This window comes from Balaenoptera ricei, chromosome 15 (assembly GCF_028023285.1).
Source record: "Balaenoptera ricei isolate mBalRic1 chromosome 15, mBalRic1.hap2, whole genome shotgun sequence".
NCBI classification, from domain to species: domain Eukaryota; kingdom Metazoa; phylum Chordata; class Mammalia; order Artiodactyla; family Balaenopteridae; genus Balaenoptera; species Balaenoptera ricei.
Window position 1 is genome coordinate 14,988,440 of NC_082653.1, and position 26,374 is coordinate 15,014,813.

The 26,374-nt window shown below is 44.5% G+C and overlaps 1 protein-coding gene across 2 annotated transcripts in view; it reads right to left on the minus strand.

The window, feature by feature from the left end:
• Positions 1-200: 200 nt before the first annotated feature.
• The window catches only part of DNTTIP1 (deoxynucleotidyltransferase terminal interacting protein 1), a 28,458-nt gene continuing 2,284 nt past the window's right edge, over positions 201-26,374 (minus strand). Inside the window, exons 4-13 of one of the 2 annotated variants that reach the window (XM_059896752.1) lie at positions 21,290-21,388; positions 14,833-14,901; positions 14,524-14,580; positions 14,216-14,274; positions 13,116-13,161; positions 11,057-11,115; positions 10,896-10,956; positions 2,581-2,652; positions 649-704; positions 201-563 (exon numbers count right to left, since the gene is read on the minus strand). In XM_059896752.1, coding sequence (XP_059752735.1) covers positions 425-563; positions 649-704; positions 2,581-2,652; positions 10,896-10,956; positions 11,057-11,115; positions 13,116-13,161; positions 14,216-14,274; positions 14,524-14,580; positions 14,833-14,901; positions 21,290-21,388 — 717 coding nt within the window. In that variant the 3' untranslated portion in view covers positions 201-424. The remainder of the gene's footprint in view (positions 564-648; positions 705-2,580; positions 2,653-10,895; positions 10,957-11,056; positions 11,116-13,115; positions 13,162-14,215; positions 14,275-14,523; positions 14,581-14,832; positions 14,902-21,289; positions 21,389-26,374) is intronic. The other variant, XM_059896753.1, reaches the window with a different exon arrangement.

Sequence of the window (26,374 nt, forward strand, 5' to 3'; positions counted from 1 at the left end):
AAGGGACAGGGAAGACTGGCAAGGTACATGGTGTCCCCAGCTTCGTCTCACAAAGCAGATACGCATGGGGCACTGGGCTTCCTGGGGATAACGTGGGGTGGGGGAAGGTTGCCTGGTCCTTTTTTTCTACACCCACTTACTCTAGAGCCCTTGATGTTTTGTCAGCATGCACAGGCAGAGCTCACAGCAGGCTCACCATCTGTGTTTATTACAAACTGTTTAATTGCTTCTTATCCCAATAACTTTACAAATATAGAACCGCATGCCAGTCTGGGGGTGTTCTGCAGTGAGTCACTACAAACTAGCCCAGGCATAGCTTTAATGCCTCTGAGATCCATCTAGGAGTAGTCCCAGCAGTGGCCTCAGCCATGTGGGTAAGAGGGCCTTGGAGGAGGGCTGCCAGCTGTAGCCAGGCAACCTGGCTTCAGGTCTGCAGAGGCGCTTCAACAGCACGATGCTCATTCTCTGTCCGGAGTGTCTCCATGTACTTCCGCATCTTCTCAACCATCCAGGAGGGCAGGACAAAGGATTTCAGCTCCTCTAACTTCAGGTCCAGGCATCCTCTGGAAGAGACATTGAGGAGGAGAGCTGGAGAAAGGGAGAATGTAGGTCCAGACTCATCCCATGGGAGGGTAGGGCAGGTTTTACCTGTAGTCATCGCTGGCAGCGAGGTCCCGGATGTCCTCCTCAATGAGGAGGTAGGCCTGGGGCAGGAGCAAAGGAGAGTCGTCATTGCCTCTGATTCATTTCAGTCCAACTCGATTAATACTTTATTAAACGTCTCCTTAATGTAAGAGCTGGAAGGTGGGGGCGTGTAGTCATAGTTTATAATTTAGCAAGGGAGAGTAAGTAGGGAGAGGCTGTCTGGGGAATAGTTTCTTGAGACAATCTTTCACTCAAGTAGAAAATTTATGGGTGGGAGAGCAGGGAATGATGATTAATTTACTTATAGCCGTCGTCCCTTTTACAAAGGGACCCTGAGGTGGCTTAAAATGAAAGGGCCAGAGGTAGCAAAATATACATGGAAATAGGAAATTAGGAGGAAGCCACATGTGAACTCTGGAACTAAGATAATTTGGTTTTGAACTTCGTGGCAAAAGGGAAAACATGATAAACCGCACTGCTGTCCGTTAACTGGGCTGTGTTGTCCGGGGGCCTGCAGAACTGCTGTAGCACAACGCCATGGTCTGCAGCAGGAGAGCCCTCTCGTGAGCCTACCATGTGGCGGATGCTGTCCATCACGAGACAGTCTTCTATGGGAGACATTTCTTTCCAGTCTTAGGGTCAGGAATAACTGTGTGTCCCTTGAGTCATATGACTGTCTTCATCTTAGGGGCACTGTGAACTGTGTGACAGATCAGGTGTCCTTGAGTGGGGCCTGCAGCTGAAAACCGATAGACTTGCACTGGTCTCCTGGGCTGGCAATTTAAAAAAATCCCTTTTTTACAACTAGTCTTTCTTGTGGCTTAATTTTAGATCCTGCCTTGCCTTTTTATCCTATTTCTTATTTATGTATGTGTCAATGGTAAGTTTCCTGAAATCTTTTTTGAGAGTGTAGCATAAATATAGTAGAAAATAAAATAAAAGATAGTTTTCATTGCCAGAAAGGAGATGGCATACTGGTTTGCGAGGCCATCTAATTTTTTTAAAAAATACATTTAATTATTTATTTTTGGCTGCGTTGGATCTTCACTGCTGCTCACTGGCTCTCTCTAGTTGTGGAGAGCGGGGGCTACTCTTCATTGTGGTACGTGGGCTTCTCATTGTGGTGGCTTCTCTCGTTGTGGAGCACAGGCTCTAGGTGTGCAGGCTCAGGAGTTGAGGCTCGCGGGCTTAGCTGCTCCGCGGCATGAGGGATCTTCCCAGACCAGAGCTGGAAGTTGTGTCCCCTGCATTGGCAGGTGGATTCTTAACCACTAGCCACCAGGGAAGTCCCGAGGCCATTGAATTCTAATAGGAGCAGTCCCAGCGGTGGGACTAAGAGAGTCTTCAGGTGGGGGAGAGGGCATGTGATGGACAAATCCCTCCATGATAGTTTTAGAACACATGCAACGATGATTTTCCTAAGGTTGTTGCTTGATTTGAGCTAAGAACTCTTTAAGTAGGAGTGATTCTGGAAGGGGCTGCCAGGTGTAGCAAACAAGTTTCACTGCATGTGCTAATTCCTTCTGACAAGGGGTGCGGCCTGGAGCACAGTGTTGAGAAGAGATTCCATAGCTGCGTCTGGTGGAAGAGTTGTGATGGAGGAGTGAAATCTGTCAATGGGCAGCACATGATGGGAAGGCAGTGTTCAGGGAGTCTTGTACCTGCCATTCTTACATACAGCTAATATGATCTACATATGAGTGTGCTGTGGAAGGGGAGGGGGAGGTGTGTGGGAGACCTGGGGTCAGGCAAGGGAAGCCAGGGATCACATTCTGGTCTTCAGCATGAAGGAATGGGCCCTCTCTACTCTTACAAGTCTCCTTTCTCACATTTGTTGGGCATGGAGTCTCTCAGATTTGGGGGTAAGCTGCCACCAATAGCCCTGGTCCCTGGGCAGGGTGAGTCTCTGGCAGTGGCACGTGTGGCAATACTTACCATCTTCCCCCCTGTTGCCCGCATGTGATGCTGCTCGGCCAGCCAGTGCTTGTCCTGGGGGTCAGCTGCGTACTGTGAGGGATGAAGTCACAGGGGGAGATGTTAGCCTGGTGTGATGGGCTTTTCTCATTTGGTCCAGAGCATACTCTTGGCCCTTGAGCAGTTCTTAGCAGCAAGACCTCGTCCTAGCCTGGTGGATGGAGAGGGTTCACCAACCTCTTCAGAGCAAGCAGGGCTGAGCCCAGGAGGAGGCCAGGGTAGCGGACCCAATTCCCCGAGGTTTAGTACACTTCTCATTCCTGCCCCTTTCCTTTTTTCAAAATTTAAACTTTTTTTTTTGACTGCGCCACGTGACATGGAGGATCTTAGTTCCCTGACTGGGGGTTGAACCCGCGCCCTCTGATTGGAAGTGCGGAGTTTTAACTACTAGACCGCCACGGAAATCCGAAAAAATTTTAAAATTTTAAAATTTTGGCCATGCCACGCGGCTTGCGGGATCTCAGTTCCCCAACCAGGGATTGAACCCAGGCCATTGCAGTGAAAGTGCTGAGTCCTAACCACCAGACCAGCAAGGAACTCCCTTTCCTTTCTCAAAACACAGCACTTCCGGCAACTGGTCAGACTGTGACTACTATTTTAGAGCTGTACTCCTCTTTGAAGAAATGATCTGAGGTGGCTTACAACACATGTGACTATTACGGTGACCAAATTTTCTAAAACAAAAATCAGGACACTTCATGCCCTGGAGGAGGCAGAATAGCATCGTGGTTAAGAACTTAGCTGTGGGGTTCAGAGCTCAGCCCACAGGGAATGTGCGTGGTAGGGAAGGTTGCAGGTGAGCATGTGAGGGTGGCCAATCTGGCCTGGTGGGCTTTTAGGGGGTGGCAGTTTAAAAAAAAGAAAGAAAGAAAAGAATTTGGTTCAGAAATTCTGGTTTCTGCTACTTATCAGGTGGTGTAAATGTAGGCAATGATTTCCTTGAGACTCAGTTTCTTTTTTTTTTTAAGGTTTTTTTTTTTAACATCTTTATTGGAGTATAATTGCTTTACAATGGTGTGTTAGTTTCTGCTTTATAACAAAGTGAATCAGTTTTACGTATACGTATGTTCCCATATCTGTTCCCTCTTGCGTCTCCCTCCCTCCCACCCTCCCTATCCCACCCCTCTAGGTGGCACAAACCACTGAGCTGATCTCCCTGTGTTATGTAGCTGCTGCTTCCCACTAGCTATCTATTTTACATTTGGTAGTGTATATATGTCCATGCCACTCTCTCTTTGTCACAGTTTACCCTCCCCCCTTCCTATATCCTCAAGTCCATTCTCTAGTAGGTCTAGTGTGTCTTTATTCCCGTCTTACCCCTAGGTTCTTCATGACCATTTTTTTTCCCCCTTAGATTCCATATGTATGTGTTAGCATACGGTATTTGTTTTTCTCTTTCTGACTTACTTCACTCTGTATGACAGACTCTAGGTCCATCCACCTCACTACAAATAACTCCATTTTGTTTCTTTTTATGGCTGAGTAATATTCTATTGTATATATGTGCCACATCTTCTCTATCCATTCAGCTGTTGATGGACACTTAGGTTGCTTCCATGTCCTGGCTATTGTAAACAGAGCTGCAGTGAACATTTTGGTACATGACTCTTTTTGAATTATGGTTTTCTCAGGGTATATGCCCAGTAGTGGGATTGCTGGGTCGTATGGTAGTTCTCTTTTTAGTTTTTTAAGGAACCTCCATACTGTTCTCCATAGTGGCTGTATCAATTTGCATTCCCACCAACAGTGCAAGAGTGTTCCCTTTTCTCCACACCCTCTCCAGCATTTATTGTTTCTAGATTTTTTGATGATGGCCATTCTGACCGTGTGAGATGATATCTCATTGTAGTTTTGATTTGCATTTCTCTAATGATTAATGATGTTGAGAATTCTTTCATGTGTTTGTTGGCAATCTGTATATCTTCTTTGGAGAAATGTCTATTTAGGTCTTCTGCTCATTTTTGGATTGGGTTGTTTGTTTTTTCTTAAATTAATTAATTTATTTGTTTGGTTTGTTTGTTTATTTATTGCTGCATTGGGTCTTCGTTGCTGTGCGCGGGCTTTCTCTAGTTGCGGCGAGCAGGGGCTACTCTTCGTTGCGGTGCGCGGGCCTCTCAGTGCGGTGGCTTCTCCTGCTGCAGAGCACAGGCTCTAGGTGCGCAGGCCTCAGCAGTTGTGGCACGAGGGGTCAGTAGCTGTGGCTCGCAGGCTCTAGAGCACAGGCTCAGTAGTTGTGGCACATGGGCTTAGTTGCTCCGTGGCATGTGGGATCTTCCCAGACCAGGGCTTGAACCCGTGTCCCATGCATTGGTAGGCGGATTCTTAACCACTGCGCCACCAGGGAAGTCCTGGGTTGTTTGCTTTTTTGTTATTGAGCTGCATGAGCTGCTTGTAGATTTTGAAGATTAATCCTTTGTCAGTTGCTTCATTTGCAAATATTTTCTCCCATTCTGAGAGTTGTCTTTTGGTCTTGTTTATGGTTTCCTTTGCTGTGCAAAAGCTTTTACGTTTCATTAGGTCCCATTTGTTTATTTTTGTTTTTATTTCCATTTCTCTAGGAGCTGGGTCAAAAAGGATCTTGCTGTGATTTATGTCATAGAGTGTTCTGCCTATGTTTTCCTCTAAGAGTTTGATAGTGTCTGGCCTTACATTTAGGTCTTTAATCCATTTTGAGTTTATTTTTGTGTATGGTGTTAGGCAGTGTTCTAATTTCATACTTTTACATGTACCTGACCAGTTTTCCCAGCACCACTGATTGAAGAGGCTGTCTTTTCTCCACTGTATATGCTTGCCTCCTTTATCAAAGATAAGGTGTCCATGTGTGTGTGGGTTTATCTCTGGGCTTTCTATCCTGTTCCATTGATCTATATTTCTGTTTTTGTGCCAGTACCATACTGTCTTGATTACTGTAGCTTTGTAGTATAGTCTGAAGTCAGGGCGCCTGATTCCTCCAGCTCCATTTTTCATTCTCAAGATTGCTTTGGCTATTTGGGGTCTTTTGTGTTTCCATACAAACTGTGAAATTTTTTGTTCTAGTTCTGTGAAAAATGCCAGTGGTAGTTTGATAGGGATTGCATTGAATCTGTAGATTGCTTTGGGTAGTAGAGTCATTTTCACAATGTTGATTCTTCCAATCCAAGAACATGGTATATCTCTCCATCTATTTGTATCATTTTTAATTTCTTTCATCAGTGTCTTATAATTTTCTGCATACAGGTCTTTTGTCTCCTTAGGTAGATTTATTCCTAGATATTTTATTCTTTTTGTTGCAATGGTAAATGGGAGTGTTTTCTTAATTTCACTTTCAGATTTTTCATCATTAGTGTATAGGAATGCCAGAGATTTCTATGCATTAATTTTGTATCCTGCTACTTTACCAAATTCATTGATTAGCTCCAGTAGTTTTCTGGTAGCATCTTTAGGATTCTCCATGTATAGTATCATGTCATCTGCAAACAGTGACAGCTTTACTTCTTCTTTTCCGATTTGGATTCCTTTTATTTCTTTTTCTTCTCTGATTGCTGTGGCTAAAACTTCCAAAACTATGTTGAATAATAGTGGTGAGAGTGGGTAACCTTGTCTTGTTCCTGATCTTAGTGGAAATGGTTTCAGTTTTTCACCATTGAGAACGATGCTGGCTGTGGGTTTGTCAATATATGGCCTTTATTATGTTGAGGAAAGTTCCCTCTATGCCTACTTTCTGCAGGGTTTTTATCATAAATGGGTGTTGAATTTTGTCATAAGCTTTCTCTGCATCTATTGAGATGATCATATGGTTTTTCTCCTTCAATTTGTTAATATGGTGTATCACGTTGATTTGCGTATATTGAAGAATCCTTGCATTCCTGGAATAAACCCCACTTGATCATGGTGTATGATCCTTTTAATGTGCTGTTGGATTCTGTTTGCTAGTATTTTGTTGAAGATTTTTGCATCTATGTTCATCAGTGATACTGGCCTGTAGTTTTCTTTCTTTGTGACATCTTTGTCTGGTTTTGGTATCAGGGTGATGGTGGCCTCGTAGAATGAGTTTGGGAGTGTTCCTCCCTCTGCTGTATTTTGGAAGAGTTTGAGGATAGGTGTTAACTCTTGTCTAAATGTTTGATAGAATTCGCCTGTGAAGCCATCTGGTCTAGGGCTTTTGTTTGTTGGAAGATTTTTAATCACAGTTTCAGTTTCAGTGCTTGTGATTGGTCTGTTCATATTTTCTATTTCTTCCTGGTTCAGTCTCGGCAGGTTGTGCATTTCTAAGAATGTGTCCATTTCTTCCAGGTTGTCCATTTTATTGGCATAGAGTTGCTTGTAGTAATCTCTCATGATCCTTTGTATTTCTGCAGTGTCAGTTGTTACTTCTTCATTTTCATTTCTAATTCTGTTGATTTGAGTCTTCTCCCTTTTTTTCTTGATGAGTCTGGCTAATGGTTTATCAATTTTGTTTATCTTCTCAAAGAACCAGCTTTTAGTTTTATTGATCTTTGCTATCGTTTCCTTCATTTCTTTTTCATTTATTTCTGATCTGATGTTTATGATTTCTTTCCTTCTGCTAACTTTGGGGTTTTTTTGTTCTTCTTTCTCTAATTGCTTTAGGTGCAAGGTTAGGTTTTTTATTTGAGATGCTTCCTGTTTCTTAAGGTAGGATTTTATTGCTATAAACTTCCCTCTTAGAACTGCTTTTGCTGCATCCCATAGGTTTTGGGTAGTCGTGTTTTCATTGTCATTTGTTTCTAGGTATTTTTTGATTTTCTCTTTGATTCCTTCAGTGATCTCTTGCTTATTTAGTAGCATATTGTTTAGCCTCCATGTGTTTTTATTTTTTACAGTTTTTTTTTCCTGTAATTGATATCTAGTCTCATAGCGTTGTGGTCGGAAAAGATACTTGATACGATTTCAAATTTTTTTTAAAAAAATTAATTAATTAATTTATTTTTGTCTGTGTTGTGTCTTTGTTGCTGCACGCGGGCTTTCTCTAGTTGTGGCGAGCGGGGGCTACTCTTCATTGTGGTGCGTGGGCTTCTCACTGTGGAGCATGGGCTCTAGGAGCACGGGCTTTGGTAGTTGTGGCACGTGGGTTCAGTAGTTGTGGTGCATGGGCTTAGTTGCTCCGCAGCATGCAGGATCTTCCCAGGCCAGGGCTCAAACCCGTGTCTCCCGCATTGGCAGGTGGATTCTTAATCACTGCGCCACCAGGGAAGCCCCATGTCTCAGTTTCTTTATTTGTAAAACAGAGAGTATTAACACTTATCTTATAGGGTTGTTGTTAAGAATAAAGGAGCTAGTGCATAAAAGGTGGTAAATATAGTATATGACACATAAGTGCCCAATAAAGGTAGGTTTTATAAAATAGGCAGATCATTTGAAATGGAGACCAAGCTGGGAAATCTGTATGGTTAGTACAGATTTAATTATTTTAATCTGTAGTTTAATTAGTTCACTTCCCAAGTAATATAAATATTAATCAAAAATTTGAAAGTGTACTTCCTGACCCAGCAATCCCATTTCCAGGGATTTATCCTTCACAATCACCCACACATGTATGCAGGGATGTTTGGTGCAGCACTGTTTACAACAGCAAAACTGTCGGAAAACACTTCAACATCATCTATAAGTAAGGGAGCAATGAAATAAATGATAGAAAATCTATTCTATGAATTCTACACAGCTGTTAGAAGTAAAATGAGGGAGACTTAATAACATGGACAAAATGCTAAGATATTATTCCCTAGTTCTGTAGTGGCCAGCACACTTTTTCTGTAAATACTGGGTTGGCCAGGGACTTCCCTGGTGGTCCAGTGGTTAAGAATCTGCCTTCCAATGCAGGGGTCACGGGTTCGATCCCTGGTCGGGGAACTGAGATCCCATATGCTGTGGGGCAACTAAGCCCGCGTGCCACAACTACAGAGCCCATGCACTCTGGACCCCGCATGCCACAACTAGAGAGAAGCCTGCGTGCCGCAACTAAGACCCAACTCAGCCAAAAGTAAATAAATAAATATTAAAAAAAAAAAAAAATTGGGTTGGCCAAAAAGTTCAAACGAACTTTTTGGCCAACTCAATATTTTAGGCTTTGGTGGCCACATACATCTTTGTCACATAATCTTCATTTTCTTTTCTTTTTAAAAAAATCACCCTTTAAAAATGTCACCACTCTGCATTGGACAAAAACAGGCTACAGGTTGGATTTGGTCCACAGACCATAGCTTGCCCTGCGTTAGAATGTAAGCTCTATGAGGGCAAGGCGTTATCTGTGTCTGTTTTGTCTACTGCTGTATCTCTGGCGGTTTGAGAATGCTCAGCACTCAATATTTTTTCAGTGAATGAATGAACTTTGGGGTGAAAAAAAAATCAGAATATATATAGTATGAGCCCAATAACATAAACAAAATATCACTAAAGGACAAGGACACACTCACACACTCACACACATGTAGACAGGAGACTGAAGGATGCTACCATGTTGCTGGGGGTGACCTCTAGGGGAGGAGGGTCAGATTCAAGGGTTAAGAGGAGCTTTGTGTTTTGCTCCCTATTATGTGTATTGTTTGAATCTTTTTATAACAAGAATGGGTTTACATATGATTTCTATAATTTAACAAAAGTTAAAAAGGAAAAGAAAATTTGAATAATGCCTTTAGAAGGACAGAAAAGTGGGCAAAAGATATAATAGGCAGTTTACAGAAGAAGCACAAATAGACTCTAAATGGATGAAAAGATGCTTATTATCACTAATAAAGAACTAAAAGTAAAACAGCAAAAATATTTTCCTTCCACTTATTAGCCTGGAAAGATTAAAATGAGATAGCATCCACTGGCAATGACAGTGTGGGTTGGGAGTTTATTAAAAATGATGGGTCTAAGAATTGGGAATGTATGCTGGTAATGATGACCATTTGTTGAGCCCTTTCTAGGCCAGGCACTGTCTGGGAGCTTTACTGTGCTTTCTCTCTTTCGCTCTCTTTTTTTTTTTTTTTTACAGAGGAAGTCAGTTGTTTTTTTCTTGAAGTACAGTTGATTTACAGTATTATATTAGTTTCAAGTGTACAACATGATTCAATATTTTTATAGCTTATACTCCATCATTTAAAGTTATTACCAAAAATGGCTATATTTTACTGCATTCTCTCTTAATTCTACCAACCCTAAATGGCTGGTTTGCATCATTCTGATTTTATAGATGACAAAACGGTCTCAGAAATGTGGAGCCACTTGCCCAAGGTCACACAGCTAGTAAGTAATGGAACCAGGACTGAAATGATACTCTTAACCACTGTGCAACAGGAATTGGAAGTAGGTCCAAGAGCATATCCATTTGGCAGATGATGCAAGCAAGGGTCTTGGAAGACACAGATCTTACAGAAGAGTCAGGCAGAGAAAAGGGTAGGGGAGGAAGGCCATCAAAGGGAACAGCAGGAGCGAAGACACTAAGAGAGGAAAATGAAGTAGCAGCAAGCACACCAAATTGTCCAGGTGTTGGGAATCCCACAACATAAGACTGAAAAAATAGAGGAAGTAGGTCTGTCCTTTGAAGAACTTGAACTTGCACAGAATGTAGTAGACAGAGCCCATGATTCTGGGACCCCAAGGTGCTGCGTAGTTCTGACAAGGGGCACTAAGCTTTGCACACAGGCGCAAAAAAAAATGTAACTTGAACACATGCACATTACTTTTTTTCTAATATATCTGGATGCTTCTGTGACTGATAAAATACAAATTCATTTAAGAGAGTGAATTCATGCCCCCCCCCACCCCCAAGATTTTCTCAAACAGTGCACACCAAAGCATAGCTCAGGAGAGGAGTCCTGTCTTTGAAAAAGGTTAGAACTGCTGCCTTGCTCCAATCTCTGTACCTTATAGACAACTGAATACAGCAGTGGTTAAGATCTCAGGCTTTGCAGAAGACAGAATCCTAACTCACCACTTACTAGCTGAGTAATTTTGGGCAAGTCACTTAGCCTTCCTCAATCTTTCTTTTTGTTTTAATTTTTAAAATAAGGGTAACAATACCTATCTTAGAGGACAATTCCAAGAGGTAATGTAAGTGTAGCACTTAAAACCGTGTTTGGTATACGATAAACATACGAGGAAAGTCACTATTATCACTGAGGCACAGAGGTGCTGAGTAAATTACCAAAGGTAAAGGTTAAGGGCAGAGGGGCACAAGAACCCAGATGTCCTGACTCCCTGATCAGTGTTTACTCCAAGCTCCTCTGTGCCACCGAGAGTCCCCAGTGCCACCTAATCCACTGCACTGGCCTGCCTGACTCCCAGCACTCACCTACCTTAAAGAGATGTGGGTGCTTGATGTAGATTCTGCCTCTGGTGCCCCCCATCCCTAGGGCCCTGCAAAGTAACAGATGAGTCGTAAGAATCCCAGCAGTTGCGGTCCTAGTGGTGGGCCCCCGAGCTCCCCTCCCTCAGCACCAAAACTCTTTAGACTTACTTGTTGGCTCGAGATCCCAACACAAAGGTGGTAGATTCATTCAGCCGAGCTGGGTCCCACTGTGCAAAAAATAGAGAGGCCGGTGAGGCTGAGGTTTATCTGCTGGGCGGGACAGAAACACTCCTCCCTGGCCCTCTCCTACCACCACCCTTGTCCACTGTTCATCAAACAGCTGATTCAAGAAACCGAGGACTTTTAATATGCTAGGTCCTCTGCTCCATACGGGGGGCAGGGGTGGGGTGGAGGGTAAAGGAATGAATTGGAGATAGTGTCTGTTCTCCAGGGGGCCACAGATGTAGGTACAGATAATGATACCATCATGAGATGGGCAGTGACACAGATGAGTGCAAGGCATGATGGGAGCCAAAGGGAGGGTAATAAGACGGCTTCCTTGAAGGGGTAATTCCGAAGTTGGTTCTGACAGGGAGAGCACAAGCTGGACAGAGTAGAGGGGAGGAAGGAGGGACAGCATGAACAAAGGCAGGTGAGAGTTGCATTGGCTTGTTGGAGAAACCACAGCAATTGTGTTGCTAAAAGACAGAGAGCAAATTAGGGAGTGGCAGTTGATGAGGCTGGAGAGGAAAGCAGAGAGGGGCTGGGGGCCCTTGTACACCATGTGGACGGCTTTTCATTTCGTTCATTCTGTCGGTGATGGGGAGTCACTGAAGGCCTCTAGACGGGGAGAGCCGGATTTGTGCTCAAGATAGCTCGCTCTTCTGCAACGTGGTTAACGGGCGTGAAGTGGCGAGACTACAGGCTGGGCGGGCAGTCTAGAGGCAGTTGTAATTAGAGCAGTTTTGAAAGATGAAGGCCGGAGCTAGGATGGCAGTAGGATGAAAAAGAGGGAATAGGAACTGTGAGAAACATATTTAGGAGGTAGAATCATCCGGGAATTGATTGGATGTCTGGAGAAAAAGGAAACAAAGAGGCAAAGATGACTCAAGTAGAAAAGGTCGTAGCAGGTCTGGGGGAAAGGTTGATTTCAATTTTGGATATGCTGAGTTTGAAATTCTATGGAGATTCCAGGCCGAGAGCTCTAGCAGACAGTAGGATATACAAACTTCAAACTAGAGAGAGAGGCGTGCGACAAACAAAGAGGTAAGGCAACTTCAGCACGTACTAGTCCCCGAAACCATACAAGTGGATGCTTTAGATCCAGAGAGAAACTTTAGGTGGAGAAGTGGGCAGTGGAGAGAATTCCGGGGAATGCCCACTTGTGTGGGTCACTGCTGAGGAAGGACTCACCAGAGAGAGAGAAGGGGTGTTGGGAGTGGAAAAGAAAGGTCTAGGAGACTCTAAGGGAGCAGAGTTGAAGAAGAAAGGTGTGGTCACTGGTGGAAACAGAGGGCCAGTACAATAAGGGGTGGACCATTTCTACTGGACACAGCTGCAGCCCGGACAGTGGAGCTTTCACCTACCTTACTGGGCTTCCATGTATGATTTTAGTTGAAGAAAGGATTCTACTCTTAAAAAAGCTCGCAAACAACTGTTCTGGAGGCAACAGAGTTAAGAGCACAGACTGGTGGCCACGGACCTTGGCTGGGTTTGACACTTGGCTCTGCCACTTACGCAGTACGTGACTTTGGGCAACTCTGTGGTCCTTAGTGTCTTCAGGTGTATCAAGTGTATAAGATAACCAGATAATATAATATAATTTCTGCCCAGGAGGTAGGAAAGAAAGCTCCTGAACCATAGAAGGGTAATAGAATCTATCTCATAAGGTTGTTATAAAGATTAAATGAGGGAATCCATACAAAAGATTTAGGGCAGTGCCTATGACATATTAAGTACTGGATAAATATTAGTGACAACTAGCTTTTACAGGGAGAAGGCTTCAGCAAAGACCAAGCCCTCTCTCTGTTTTGCCCCTAATTTCAGTCCTTACTTGGGATGCTTCTGGAAGGCCAGAGTTGGGAGGTGGGGTGGGAGGTGAAAATGGCTCTGGAATGGCATGCACATGTCCTTCACCACCCCCAGCCCCTTTCCCTCAAGGTGGAGCCCAGAGCCTGGATTGGGTCTCCTTGGGACAGCAGTCACTGCCATGCTCACATAATCATACCTTAGGGCCTTCCCGACGAATTGGTTCACAGGATTTTGGTTTCCATCTGATTGGAGGGAAAGAAGAAAGGTGAATTCTCCAAGATCAGGCCCAGGACTGGAAAACGGTTTGCTGCTGCTGGTGGAAGCTCCTCACACACTCTCACTCCAGCTCTGGGTGGACTGCTTCCTGGTGCTTGTTAGAGGAGGTGCAAAGGGAAAAAAGCACGGGGACTAGGAGCCATTCGAGGACCCGCTCTGCTATCACCTAGCCGTGCGGGCAAGTCCACGAACCTCTCTGGGCTGTAGTTTTCTCATCTGCCAGGAGGAGATAACAGCAGCAACTCCCTATCTTGTGTTAGTGAGGAATGAACTTGCTTCGGGCAGGGGACAAATCTAAGGTATGAGGATTACGCTAGTCTGTCTCCTAAGTCGGTGCTTTCCAACTATCTCCATCTCTCTTAGGCAGACCAGTGTGGCTTCCCTGCTTCCCCACCGCGTCGTGTGGGCTTGCGGGATCTCAGTTCCCTGACTAGGGATTGAACCCAGGCCATGGTAGTGAAAGCCCAGAATCCTAACCACTAGGCAACCAGGGAATTCCCAAACCAGTGTGGCTTTATCTGTTTTACATATTAGGCTCCCACGTAAAGCTCTGTTTGAAAAAAAGATTCTGTCGCTTCAAAAATCTTTGAAAATGACCATCCTGGAGGCAATGTAGTACAGTTTTGCCCTTTATTAGCTGTCTGACTTTGGGCAAGTAATTCTGTTTCCTTATCTGCAAAATTAATTATACCTTCCTTAGAGCGTGGTTGTAAGGATTAAAAGATAAAGTATATATAAGGTATTTAGACCAGTTACGGCACATTACAAGCATTCAATACACACTACCAATAAAAAAACCTATGGTGTTTAATGAAGCTGCGCTGAACTGTTCTGGGGTAGAAACAGGATACGACATCCGCCTCACTGCCTTCTTTCCCCACCCCTCAGACTAGAGAGCGCTCCTCCACGGGGACCTGGCACAGACGGATCTGCTTTTGCCAGGCAGAGAACTCTGGCCTCTTTTCCTCCCGGCCCACTCCCTCCCAGCTCCTCCCTTTGGCTCTGTTGGCCCCTACTCACACCATGCCTGCGGCTGAACGGTCACTTGACAGGATGTGTCCCGGAGGCCGTCCCTTCCTCTGCCATAAAGAACAGGTGTCAGTGGCCTGACCCTGTGGAAGACCCCACCCCACTGGCAGGTCCAGGGTCACCTGAAGGAGATGGTTTCCCAGCGAGACCAAATGACGCCTGAGAGTGAATAGGGAGGGTGACTGTTCCCAGGGCGCCTGCCTCTCAGGCTAGAAAGGCCCAAAGGTGTGCTGAGGAAGCCCACCCCCTGCTGGAGCTGCAGGCCCTCTCCCCAGCCAGAAAACCAGGAGATGGTTTACCTTTTTGGGAATGGGGCTTCCTCGGTGGGCACACTCGTCTTCTGCCTGCCGGCCACGCTGCAGGAGAAGGGAGAGGAGTCAGTGGGAGGCCAGTGGCCGGGAACTGCGGGTCCCCTGGGGCTGCAGAAGACAGAGCCCCTGGACCACACCCTCCAGCCCCTCCCTGAGCTGGGACTCCCAACATGATGCTATTTAGACCTGGTCCCACAAATGGGTCGTCCGTGGAGCCTCCCCTAGGCCACAGAGTTCACCTGCCTCCCAGTCTGATCGGTCTCCCCCTCCAAGACCCGAGGACACAGTGACTCTGACCTTTATCCCTGGAAGCTCATGGGTCAATCTGGGTATTACTTTTTCTCCATCTGAAAACAGTAGTTTAGCCTGAAGGGACAAGACCAAGCGTTAACACTATTTTGGTGGGTAAGCCTCTCTGCCCCCATTTTTATAGACACAACTTCAAACTGGGTTAAAACTCTTTCATGGTCAGTACAAAGGGACCCTGAGATATGTATACAAATAGATATCTTTTTTAAAAAACTTGAATAATTCATGACAATTGTTGAAAAATTAGAAAAATGTAAATAAGCAAAATTAAAAAAAATCCAATCTGAAACCTCAGTACCCACAGAATACTATTAACATTTCAATGTAAATTCTTCCTCACTTTTTTCCATGTAAACATATACTCTATATTTTTTCTAACTAAATGCACTGATATTAAACGTATTCCTCAGTAAGCTGCTGTTTTTCGTTTAATAAATATCGAGTGCCTAGTACGTAAGTGCTGGAGACACAGCAGTAAATAGCACAAGCAAGGGCCTTACTCTGTGGAGCTCATATTCTGTGGGTGATTTGGATGATAAGCAAATAAACAAACATATAAACAAGGTGATTTCGAATCATGAATTTTTCTCTGAGAAGGAAAAACCCTAGCTAGGCAGATGTGACGGAGGATCACCAGAGGGGAGGGCTACTTTTGAGTAGGTGGTCAGGGAAGGCCTTGCTGAGAAGGGAGCCTCTGAGCTGAGCTGTGAAGAAGGAGCCACGTGTAGAAAAGGCTGAGGAGAAGCGTGTTTCCGCCGCGGGAAGGAGTGCAAAAGCCTTAAAGTGGGAACAGACATGGCTCACTTGAAGAAGAAGAGGATGGCCTCTAAGTAATGGGAGAAGGAGAGAGTGGTGAACGAGGAGTGTGGGGAGGCTGGCAGGGCCTTGCAGGCCTGTGCAGAGTCAGGATCACGTGACCTCTCGGAGCAGCATTTGACAACCCTGAGAGCTCTCTCCTTCCGGAAACAGTCTTCTACTGGCTCCTGTGGCCACGCACCCTGGTTTTCCTACTTCTCTGGCTCCCTTTTTTTTTTTTTTTTAATTATAAATTTATTTATTTTATTTATTTTCATTTTTGGCTGTGTTGGGTCTCCGTTTCTTCACGCGGGCTTTCTGTAGTTGCGGTGAGCGGGGGCTACTCTTCCTTGCGGTGTGTGAGCTTCTCATTGCGGTGGCTTCTCTTGTTGCCAAGCACGGGCTCTAGGTGCGTGGACTTCAGTAGATGCGGCATGCAGGCTCAGTAGTTGTGGCCCACGGGCTCTAGAGCACAGGCTCAGTAGCTGTGGCATGGGCTTAGTTGCTCTGCGGCATGTGGGATCTTCCCGGACCAGGGGTCGAACCCGTGTCCCCTGCATTGGCAGGCGGATTCTTAACCACTGCACCACCAGGGAAGCCCTCTGGCCACTCCTTCTTAGCCTTCTTTGCTGGTTCATCCTCCTCAATCTGGTTCTTTTCATTAGATATTCTGTCTGCTCTCATTTATGCTCATGGCTTCAGTTAACAACTATCAACTTATGTCTCCGTAATTTTCTATCTTCAGTGGTAGCCTCTCCTTTGAGTTCCAGATTTATGTAACGGTCTGCCCCATGTCTATGTGTAGATGTCTCAAATTTGCAAAGTCGAAAACTGAACTCATGATCTCCTCCTCCAAGCTTTGTCCCTTTTCAGTGAAGAGTGCACAAATCTCAGTGTGTAATTTTGCACACATCTGTGTGGTAATTTAATTCAGACCTGTCTGCCTAACTAGGCTGTAGGTTCTATGACAGCAGGAACCCTGCTTGTTCATTTGCCATGTTCATTCATTCACTCAATCATTCAGTAAATAATGTACACATATTAAGAGTCATATTCTAGGTCTGGGAATACAGTGGTGAATGAGATCAGGTCTTAACTGCTATAAAGCTCAAGATTTTAGCAGAGGTTGGGGATAGGAGGGAGGTAGAAAATAAACATGTGTACTATTAATAATTTCAGATTGAAATAAATGGCTGAATAAACAAGTAAGGTGATAGAGATTAAATGGAGGTGGGAAGGGAGTAAGATGGCGGCGGGGTGTGGGGCACTACTTTAGATGGTGTGGCCAAGGAAGGCCTCTCTGATGAGGTGATATTTAAGCTAAATCTAAAGAAAAGAAGGAACCAGCTTTGCAAAGAGTTAAGGGTATGCCAGGCAGTGAGAACAGCATGCCTCGCAGTGAGAACAGCAAGTGCAAAGGCCCCGAGCTCAGTGTGCTGGAGAAGCAGAAAGGATTCCTATACAGCTAGAATGTAGTCAGTGAGGGGGAGGTGGGATGAGGTAAGTTAAAGAAGTACGCAGGAGAGGTCTAGGTAGGGCTCTGTGGGTCATGGTAAGGCATTAGGGTTTATTCTGCCAGCAATGGGAAGTCACTGGAGGGTTTTAAAGAGGAGAGTGACACGATCTGAGTCATCTTTAAAAAGATGGGTCTGGCTGCTGTGAGGATGGAGTGGAGGAAGGCAAGAGGGGAAGTAGCTCAGGGCTGAGATATACATTTGGAAATCATCAACAGTTAAATTGGCTTCAAAACCACAGGACTAGATGAAATCACCTAGAACGAGAGGCAGCCACAGAAGAAATGGGATTTGTGAACAAAGCAAAACAAAGAGCGCTGTTCACCACTCAGCACTACAAGAGTTAAGTCATAACCCACTGCAAGTAGACAGTGCACCCCAGAGAAATTCAGGATGAAAAACAGGATGAGGCACTCTGTGCTTTGGATAAACAGGCCCTTAGACAGTGAGATGCATATCTCAGGGAGAATCTCAATGAGCCCAGATTCTTGCATCTACCCATACACAGAAAAGCAGCAAAACCATTCACTTGAGATGCCTGTTCTTTGTGATCAGCAGTCATCTTTCACCAAGACGTGTGCTTGACTGCAGCCCCCCCAAAATCGTATATAAACTACCTCTTCGGAGCAGTTCCCTCAGAGCCACTGAGAGGTTGTCTCTAGGTATAGTCCTCAGTAAGTCCCTGAATAAAACTTAACTTGCAACTCTTATGTTGTGTGTTTGTTGTGTGTTTTTCTTTAAGTCGACAGGTCTGAGGACTGAACTTGGGAACGCGTCACATTAGCAGTAGAGAAGAAGAGCTGGCTGAGGAAAGTGAGGAGGGGTGACCGATGAGGCTGGGGCAAAGTCAAGGCACTGGAGCCAAGAGAGGAGCGTTCCAAGAAACATCAAATGATCCCCTGCGACGAATGCCACCAAGAAGTTGAGTAAGCTGAGCAACATGGAGGTTACTGGTGACCCTGATATAAGAGGGGTTTCCGTGAATTGGTGGGGACTGAAGCCAAAACAAAGTGAGTGAACGAATGAATGGAATAAACAAAAGAAAAACAAAAGAAAAAAAAATCAGAGAAAAAGAAACAAACCAAACCCCCCCAAAACAGGGAATTCCCCGGCGGTCCAGTGGTTAGGACCCCACCCTCTCACTGCCAAGGGCCCTGGTTCAATCAGCTGTGCCACACGGCTTAGGCGGGGGGTGGGGGGGGTGGGGAATGACAAAAAAAACAAATGAAAGAACTAATGGAATGAACAGGAGGTGACAAAGTAGAGTCAGGGATAGCAACCTTTTCTAAAGTCTGGCTATAAAAGGGAACAGAGAAATAGTGTGGCCTCTGAAGGGGACTGTGGGTTCAAGTGTGGTCTGTTTCGTTCTCCATTGTATTCCCAGTGTCCCAGTGAATGAACACACATGTGTATAAACATACGCAGGGGAACAAATGGTAAACACATCAAAATGTTAATAGAAGTTATTGTTGGCAGTAAGATTATGAGAAATTTTAATTTTCTTCTTTGTAATTTATATTTTCTAATTTTAATATAACACCAGCAGCAAGTAACATTTATTGAGTCTTTGCTACTGATCTAAATGCTTTAAGAGTATTGCCACATTTAATTCTCACAACAGTCCTATGAGGTAGAGCCTCTGTCTCCACTTTGCAGATGAGAAATCTGATGTTTAGTGAGGTGAGGCAACTTGCCTAAGGTCACACAGCCAGTCAGTGCTGAAGCCAGTACTCAAATCTGCGCAGTCAGAATCAAGAGAAATCTTGCATTCTTAGCTACTATGCCACATTTTTCTTAGTGAATGTGTACTACTTGCATAAATAAAATGAAGAAATAACTACTTTGCAAAACAAAATCAATCAAAAACCCCAAGGCCACGTGCCATAGATAAGATCAGCCATTTCTCCCTAAGAAACAGCTGTAAAGAGGTAGTGAAGGAGATTAGGAAATGCCACTGAGATGGGCAAGATAGGGTTTCAAAAGTGAAAACAAGCCAATCAAGTCTTAATCCCAGTAAAACCAAGAAACAGTCTAGTCTGATTCTATCATGTCCAGTCTGAAGAATCTTTTACTGTAACAAGAAGTTCTGCATGCAGTTTAGACATGGAGCTTCTATGTATCCTGGCCCCCTGAAAGTGAGGCTCTGTTGTGAGGCAGCAATATGTACCACACTGTGAATGTCACTGCCATGTATTTAGTATCTAGTATGCTCTGTACGTAGCCGTTCGGTGTTGGTGGTTTATGTGTATCATCGCATTTAATCCTCACAGCAAAACAGTGGTCTTAGTCCAAAATCTAGAAATGAGGCAATTGAGGGTCAGAAAGGTTAAAAGGCTTCTTCAAAATTTCTTTCTTTTTTTTTTTTTGGCCGTGCCTCGTGGCTTTTGGGACCTTAGTTCCCCGACCAGGGACTGAACCCAGGCCCTTGGCAGTGAAAGCGTGGAGTCCTAACCACTGGACAGCCAGGGAATTCCCCCAAATTTCTTGATTCGTCTGTTTTTAAGTTAGACTTTGGGCTTTCTACCTTCCTATGCTCTGATTCCATGTGTTCTGACCACATAATCTTCTGTTCCACACTCTGGCTTCCCAGTTACATCAGTACTGGAAGGGGGGAACTCTGGAAGGTGGATGTGGGGACTCAGAAGCCTGGAAAGGTATGAACATTCAGCGAGTGGAGGTTATGCCCAATTCACTTTAACTCCATCTTCACCTTTCACTGGGACTCCTGAACGGTCTCATAAATTTCCCTTTCAATCTCCATGGCAGATTCCCAAGCCAATCTCCTCATGGCAGCCAGAGTGATATTGAAAATACAAATTTCATTAGGTAGCTCTTCTGCTTAAAATTCCACACCTATAACTTGGTTTGCAGTGCTCTGCCGTCCTCTCCAATCTCTGAAAACCAACAACACTGGCTTCTTTCTTTCTTCACTCTGCCCTGCCCCTGGGCTCGGCACCCTCTAGTGTACTCTCTCATCGCCTCCTATGCTTGTAGCACTTATAACAGTTTCTGATTATAGACCTATTGTATGATCACTGGCGTAATGTCAAGGGCTCTGGGGGCAACGACTGTGTTCATATTGCACAGCACTGCTGGGGCCTGGCAAATAGTAGGCCCTCAACACATACTGGGTGAAGAGAAAAATAAATTCAAGAAAGCATTTCAGGATGCAAATGAGAGTGAAGGTTTTATCAATTTAATATTGATTCAGCTCAAACTTATAAGATTAGTGTTAGCAAACTGCCATGTTTTATTATCAGCACATGTCACAACTGATTATAACATATTACAGTCCCAGAGTGAGTTAATGAAATGGCCTCTTATGAATTTGGTTAGCTTAAATTTAATAGTCTATGAGAACCAGATCAGCTTTCACTGCCCTCACAGGATGGAGTTCTGCTTTTTCAAAGCTGAGGTCTAGGCCTTGGTCTTGCTCATTTCTGAGGCTGTGCCTGAGTAGCTAGTCAGCCAACCTCCCGGAAGATGTTACTCTCTCATCTCACGATAATTACCCTCATGGGACTGAACTCAAGCCTGCCCTTGTGGCTACGGTTATGAAGAAATTTCCATCTCTGACAGCTAATGGCTTCACAGTCAAGCACAGAATCTGGGTGATGCTGACAATTCCTATTAATAACGGCAGCTGACACATGCAAACTGGTTCCCTACTATCTTGAGAACACGGTCATTTCTAGACCTGATGTCATGACTCCTGACCTCCTTGAGAGGCAGGGAGGCAGAAAGGGTGACAGTTCTCATGATACCAAAAGGGGCTGCGATTACCTGAAGGATCAAATCACCGAGCACTTGCAGAGGAGAGCCAGACCTTAGCTATTCTATCTGTCGCTTGTTCCAAGCCACAGTTTCTTCATCTGTAAACTAGGGCTGGAGACATGCCTTCTGTACAGGTTTCTTCTGAGATGTAAATGAACTAACGCAGGGGAAAGCATCTACCACGGTAGCTGGCATCTAGTAGCTACCTCCCTTCCCTTCTGTCAGCAAAGCTCTAAGCCCTTTCTAGATGTAAGTAGCTCGCCGGGTATCCCTCCAAATACCACGGATGGCGGGACCACGTTTCTTGGCTGAGCCCTGAGGGCTAAACCTTGTGTCTGCACCCCTCTCCGCTTCGATCTCACCTGCTCCAGGCAGCTCCGACAGGCCTCCTGGATCAGCTGCTCTGCGTCCACCGCTTCCCCGACGTTGTCGCGTACGTTCAGTGCGGCCTTCTGGAAGAACTAGGGAGAAGTACAATAGGAGACAAGGTCAGAAGTCCTGCTAATCTGCATCAATCTGAAGGGAACAGAATACAAAACGGAAGCTTTCCTCCTACCCTCGGAAAGAAAGGAAAGGGGATTATGAACATGGCTTTGCGATCAGCCAGACTTAGATTCATATCCCAGGCTCTGCTTCCCCACTCTATACGCTCTTAAGGAGGAGAACCATCTTGGAGGTGCTGTAAAACTCCTCTGGCAAAGCAATAAAGCTAATTTTTTTTTTTTTTTTTTTTGGCTGGGCCACACGGCTTGCGGGATCTTAGTTCCCCGATCAGATATTGAACCTATGCCCTCGGCAGTGAAAGTGCAGAGTTCTAACCACTGGACCGCCAGGGAATTCCCTAGGAGAATATATTTTTGACACGAAAAGGTATTCATGATATTTTGTCAAGTGAAGGAAGCAAGTTATAAAATAGTCTGGGATAGTGTGAGCCTATTTATGTAAAACAGCAAAAAAGCAAACTGTATAACTGTAAGAATATATTAGAGTAAAAGCTGTGATATGATTTTTTTTTTTTTTTTGCTTATCTGTCTTCTCAATTTCTATAATGTACATGTCTTACTTCCACAGAAGAAAAAAAAAACCACACCAGTGCCTGAGATGAACAGGTCAGGGAGGCCAGAAAAGACCCAGAGAGTGGAAAAGCCTAATTGAATTCTGACTTTGCCCAGTCTGAAAGAAACATCTGTAGACTGGGAGGGGTGAGACTTGGCCAGGGCCCCAGGATGTCAGCAGTCCCAGCTGGCTGGGGAAAGGAAAGGCAGAAGGTTCCTCCATTGGGTACGAGGGACAGCTTGAGCCTGAAAACACCAAGGGATAAGGTGACATGAGGCCCCAAACCAAGACACCCGGAGCACATTTGTAACAATAGTCCATGTCTCTAGAAGAAAGTGTTGGTTCTCTCTGGTGAATAGAAAAATTCTGGAACCTATAACGCATGCTCCTCCTGTGGGAGACAACTATGGGGAAGTACTATCATTTTATGTTGAGAATTTTATATATATGCCTTTGTTGTTAACATCAAACCAAGGAGAAGAGTGTGAAAGCATTGGATTAGAGACCTCAAGAGTTTAGGAGGAAAATGCTACAGGCAAAACTAAATGAAATGATCAGATGAGTTTGACTTCAAAACAAAAAACAAGATTAATACTGGTGGTTCAATACCGACTACTGACTATGTGAAAGCTAGTTAAAATGATCTGGATACTTTAGAACCAGCCTGTGAGGTGGGCAGGGCAACAAATATGTAGGGGTGAGTGTAAGCTACCTCCAGACATGAGAATGAAATTCAGTCATGAACAAGGAATTCTCAAACACTATTGGTAGAAATGCAAAATGGCACAAACTTTCTGGAAAGAGGGACTTCCCTGGCGGTCCAGTGGTTAAGACTCGTGCCTCCACTGCAGGGGGCACGGGTTTGATCCCTGGTTGGGGAACTAAGATCCTGCTGTGTGGCGTGTGGCCAAAAAAACAAAAATGAAAACAAAAACAACACAACAAGAACAACCAAATTTTCTGGAGAGAAATTTTCTTGAGGGAAAAATGTTTCCCCTTTTACCCACCAATTCCATCTTTAGAAATTTATCCCCCAGAAATACTCTCACAGGTTAACAAAGATATACATTCAAAGTGCTCAATGTAGCATTGTTTGTAAGAGAGAAAAACTATAAGTAATCCAAATGTTCTAGGGACTAGCTCATTAAATTGTGGTACATCCATACAATAGATTACTGTGCAGCTATTACAGAAGAATCAGGGTGAGCTATTATGTACTGACCTAGAAACATGACGAAAATATATTGTTAAATGAAAAAACTAAATTGCAGAACAGTGTGTGTAAAATGATCCTACTTTTTTTTTTTTTTTTTTTTTTTTGGCCTCGCTGTGTGGCTTGTGGGATCTTAGCTCCCCAACCAGGGACTGAACCGGGGCCACAACAGTGAAAGTGCCGAGTCCTAACCACTGGACCGCCAGGAAATTCCCTGGCGTAAATCCTACATATTTTTTAAACATGAGTGAGTGCACGTGCACACACACAAATAAATATAGGAGACTGTGTCATTGTTAACAGTTTGGTATTCTGGGAGGTGAGTTTTAGTGACTTTGGTTTTTACTTTTATTCAATCAATGAATACTAATACGTACCACCTAGTCCACAATTTTGCTATATTTGCTATCATGTATCCATTTACCCATCCCATTTATCCACCCATAAATCCATTTCCTGGGCTATATTATTAGAATATTCTTTTTAAAGGGGCATGCATTTAGTAATAACAGGAATAAATCAATAAAATTCACAATGTCGGATAAAATCAGCCATTTCTAGAAGTTATTTTTCTAAACGTTTTTAAGAAAATGGGTAGCTGAGATTTGGAACATCATTAAACAAAGTGATCAGATGAGGTCGATCAAGAGCCTGGACTTATCTGAAGCTGTGATGTAATCAAGTCATTTGTACCTTGTCTAAAAACAAGTGTGGGGCTTCCCTGGTGGCGCAGTGGTTGGGAGTCCGCCTGCCAGTGCAGGGGACACGGGTTCGATCCCTGGTCTGGGAAGATCCCACATGCCACGGAGTGGCTAGGCCTGTGTGCCACAACTGCTGGGCCCATGTGCCACAACTACTGGAGCCCACGCACCGCAACAGAAGAGGCCACCGCAGTGAGAAGCCTGCATACCGCACAGAGGAGTGGCCCCCGCTCGCCGCAACTGGAGAAAGCCTGCACGCAGCAATGAAGACCCAACGCAGCCAAAAATAAAGTTAAAAAAATAAAATAAAAAAATAAAAACAAGTGTGGCAAGGACTTATCTTTGCAGACTATGTGAAGCCACAAATTGTGTTTATCCAGCATTTGTTCAGGAGAGAAAGTTCCTGAATCATGGCATCCACTACTGGGACAAGCAACAAGGAAAGTGCTTTGGAGGTAGACAATCCTGGATTGAATGCTGGTCTAGCCTTTTCCTAGGGGCTTAACCCCTTTATTTTTGCACATGTAAAGGTGCAGAGGTATGAGAACACTTGGTGCATTCTGGGATGTGCAGAAGTCAGGGGCAGGAATAACTAGGTATATAGGGGAGTGTGGCTGATCACAGGGGACCATATGTGCCACGTTAAGGAATTTGGATTTCACCCAGAAAAAAATGGAAGGTCGTGGACGGATTTTAAAGAGGGGAGTGACACCAATGGGTTTACATTTGAGAGATCACTGGCAGCTGTATGGAGGGTGGATTGAAAGAGGGAAAGAACAGAGGCGGTTAGGGATTACAGTGGGAGCCTGAATGAGAAATTATGAAGGCCTGAACCAAGGCAGAGGCAAGGAATAAGGGTATGCTGGTCAGATTGTGGGGTGGAAGGCACAGGACCCCACTACTGGATATGGAAGATGGAGCAGAGGGCAGAGCCACTGGACTCTGGTTTCTAAGTGAATGATGGTCCCATTCAAACTTATCCAAAACTGACCTCCTGATTTCCCCTGCTTGTCCCCATCTTCCTCATATCAAGTCAATGGCAATCCTATCTTTACAGTTGCCCCTGGCAGATAACTCGGGAGTTGTTTACTTCTTTTTCTTTTACCCAGCACATCTGAATCATTAGCAAATCCTGTTGTTACCTTGAAAACACATACAGAACCTGATTCTTTCCCAACACCTTTACTGCTAACACCCAAGCCACTATCATCTCAAGCCTCCTAACTGGTCCTCCTGAAGTCTGTTCTCTTTACAACTGTCAGAGCGACTTTTTAAAAGTGTTCAGATCATGAACTCTGCTCAAAACTCTCCAAAAGCCTCTATTTTACTTGTAATAAAACCCAAAGTCCTGTTGACTGGGAAAAAAATGCACAACCTGAGAGTTATGTTTTATTCAGCAGACAAAACTGAGAACGTAAGCCCAGGACACAGCATCTCAGAGAGCTCTGAGGGACTGTTCCGAAGAGGCAAGTGGGGGGAGCCAGGAGATACAGGAGTTTTTGCAACAAAGACCAGGTAGTCGGAAGATCAAAAGATTACTCTTAAATAAAGAAAACCAGACATCTCAAATTAAGGAATTTAGCACTTTTCTATGCATGGGAAGATGCAAGAGTCCGGGCTCACTGAAATTATTCCTTTGATATGCACCTCAGCTATCTGGGACCAGTATCTTGTGCTTTCTCATCCTGAGTCTCCTCAAGGTGCACGGTCAAGGGTGGCTGCAGCAGTTGACTGCTACATGGCAGGCATCCTGTTTCTATCCTGAGTTCCCTCATGGCTCAACATCGGGGTGGCTGTAATGTGATGGCTTGATGGCTGCAACATCCTTTGTTTCCTGATGTGGCAAGCAATAAATTTCATTCACAGTCCTCACCACGGCTTTAAAGTTCTGCCTGAGCTGAGTGTGTTACCTGTCTGGTCACCTCTCCTTCTCCTCTCCTTCTGGCTCTGCTGGCTCCAGCCACTCTGCTGCTTTGAATGTGCCAAGCATGCTTCTGCCTCAGGTCCTTTGCCCTTGTTCCCTCTGCCTGGGCTGCTTTCCCTCCAGGTATCTGCACGACTTGTTCTTTCCTCACTTTATTTGGGTCTCTGCTCAAATGTCCTCTTATCAGAGGGCTTTCCTAGCCACAAGCTATGAAAGAGCATCCCTGTTCCCTACAGGTCACTCTCTTCCCGTTCTCTCTGGCATTCCCTGACAAAGTACACATTTATTTAAAGAGGGTAAGGACACTGTCCATTTTGTTCACTGCTACATCCCTAAGTGCCTAGCATAGTGCTTGCGTTATGGTAGGTGCTCAGTAAATACTTTTTGAATGAATGAGTAAACATAAGAGGAGGAGGTTTAGGAAGAAAAACAAAAGAGTTCAGTCCTGAATATGCTGGGATTGAAGCACCCATGGGACATCCAGGGAGAGCCATGTAGAAGTTTATTAATAGATCTTGAAAAGAATTTTAAATAGTAATAATGGTGATATTAT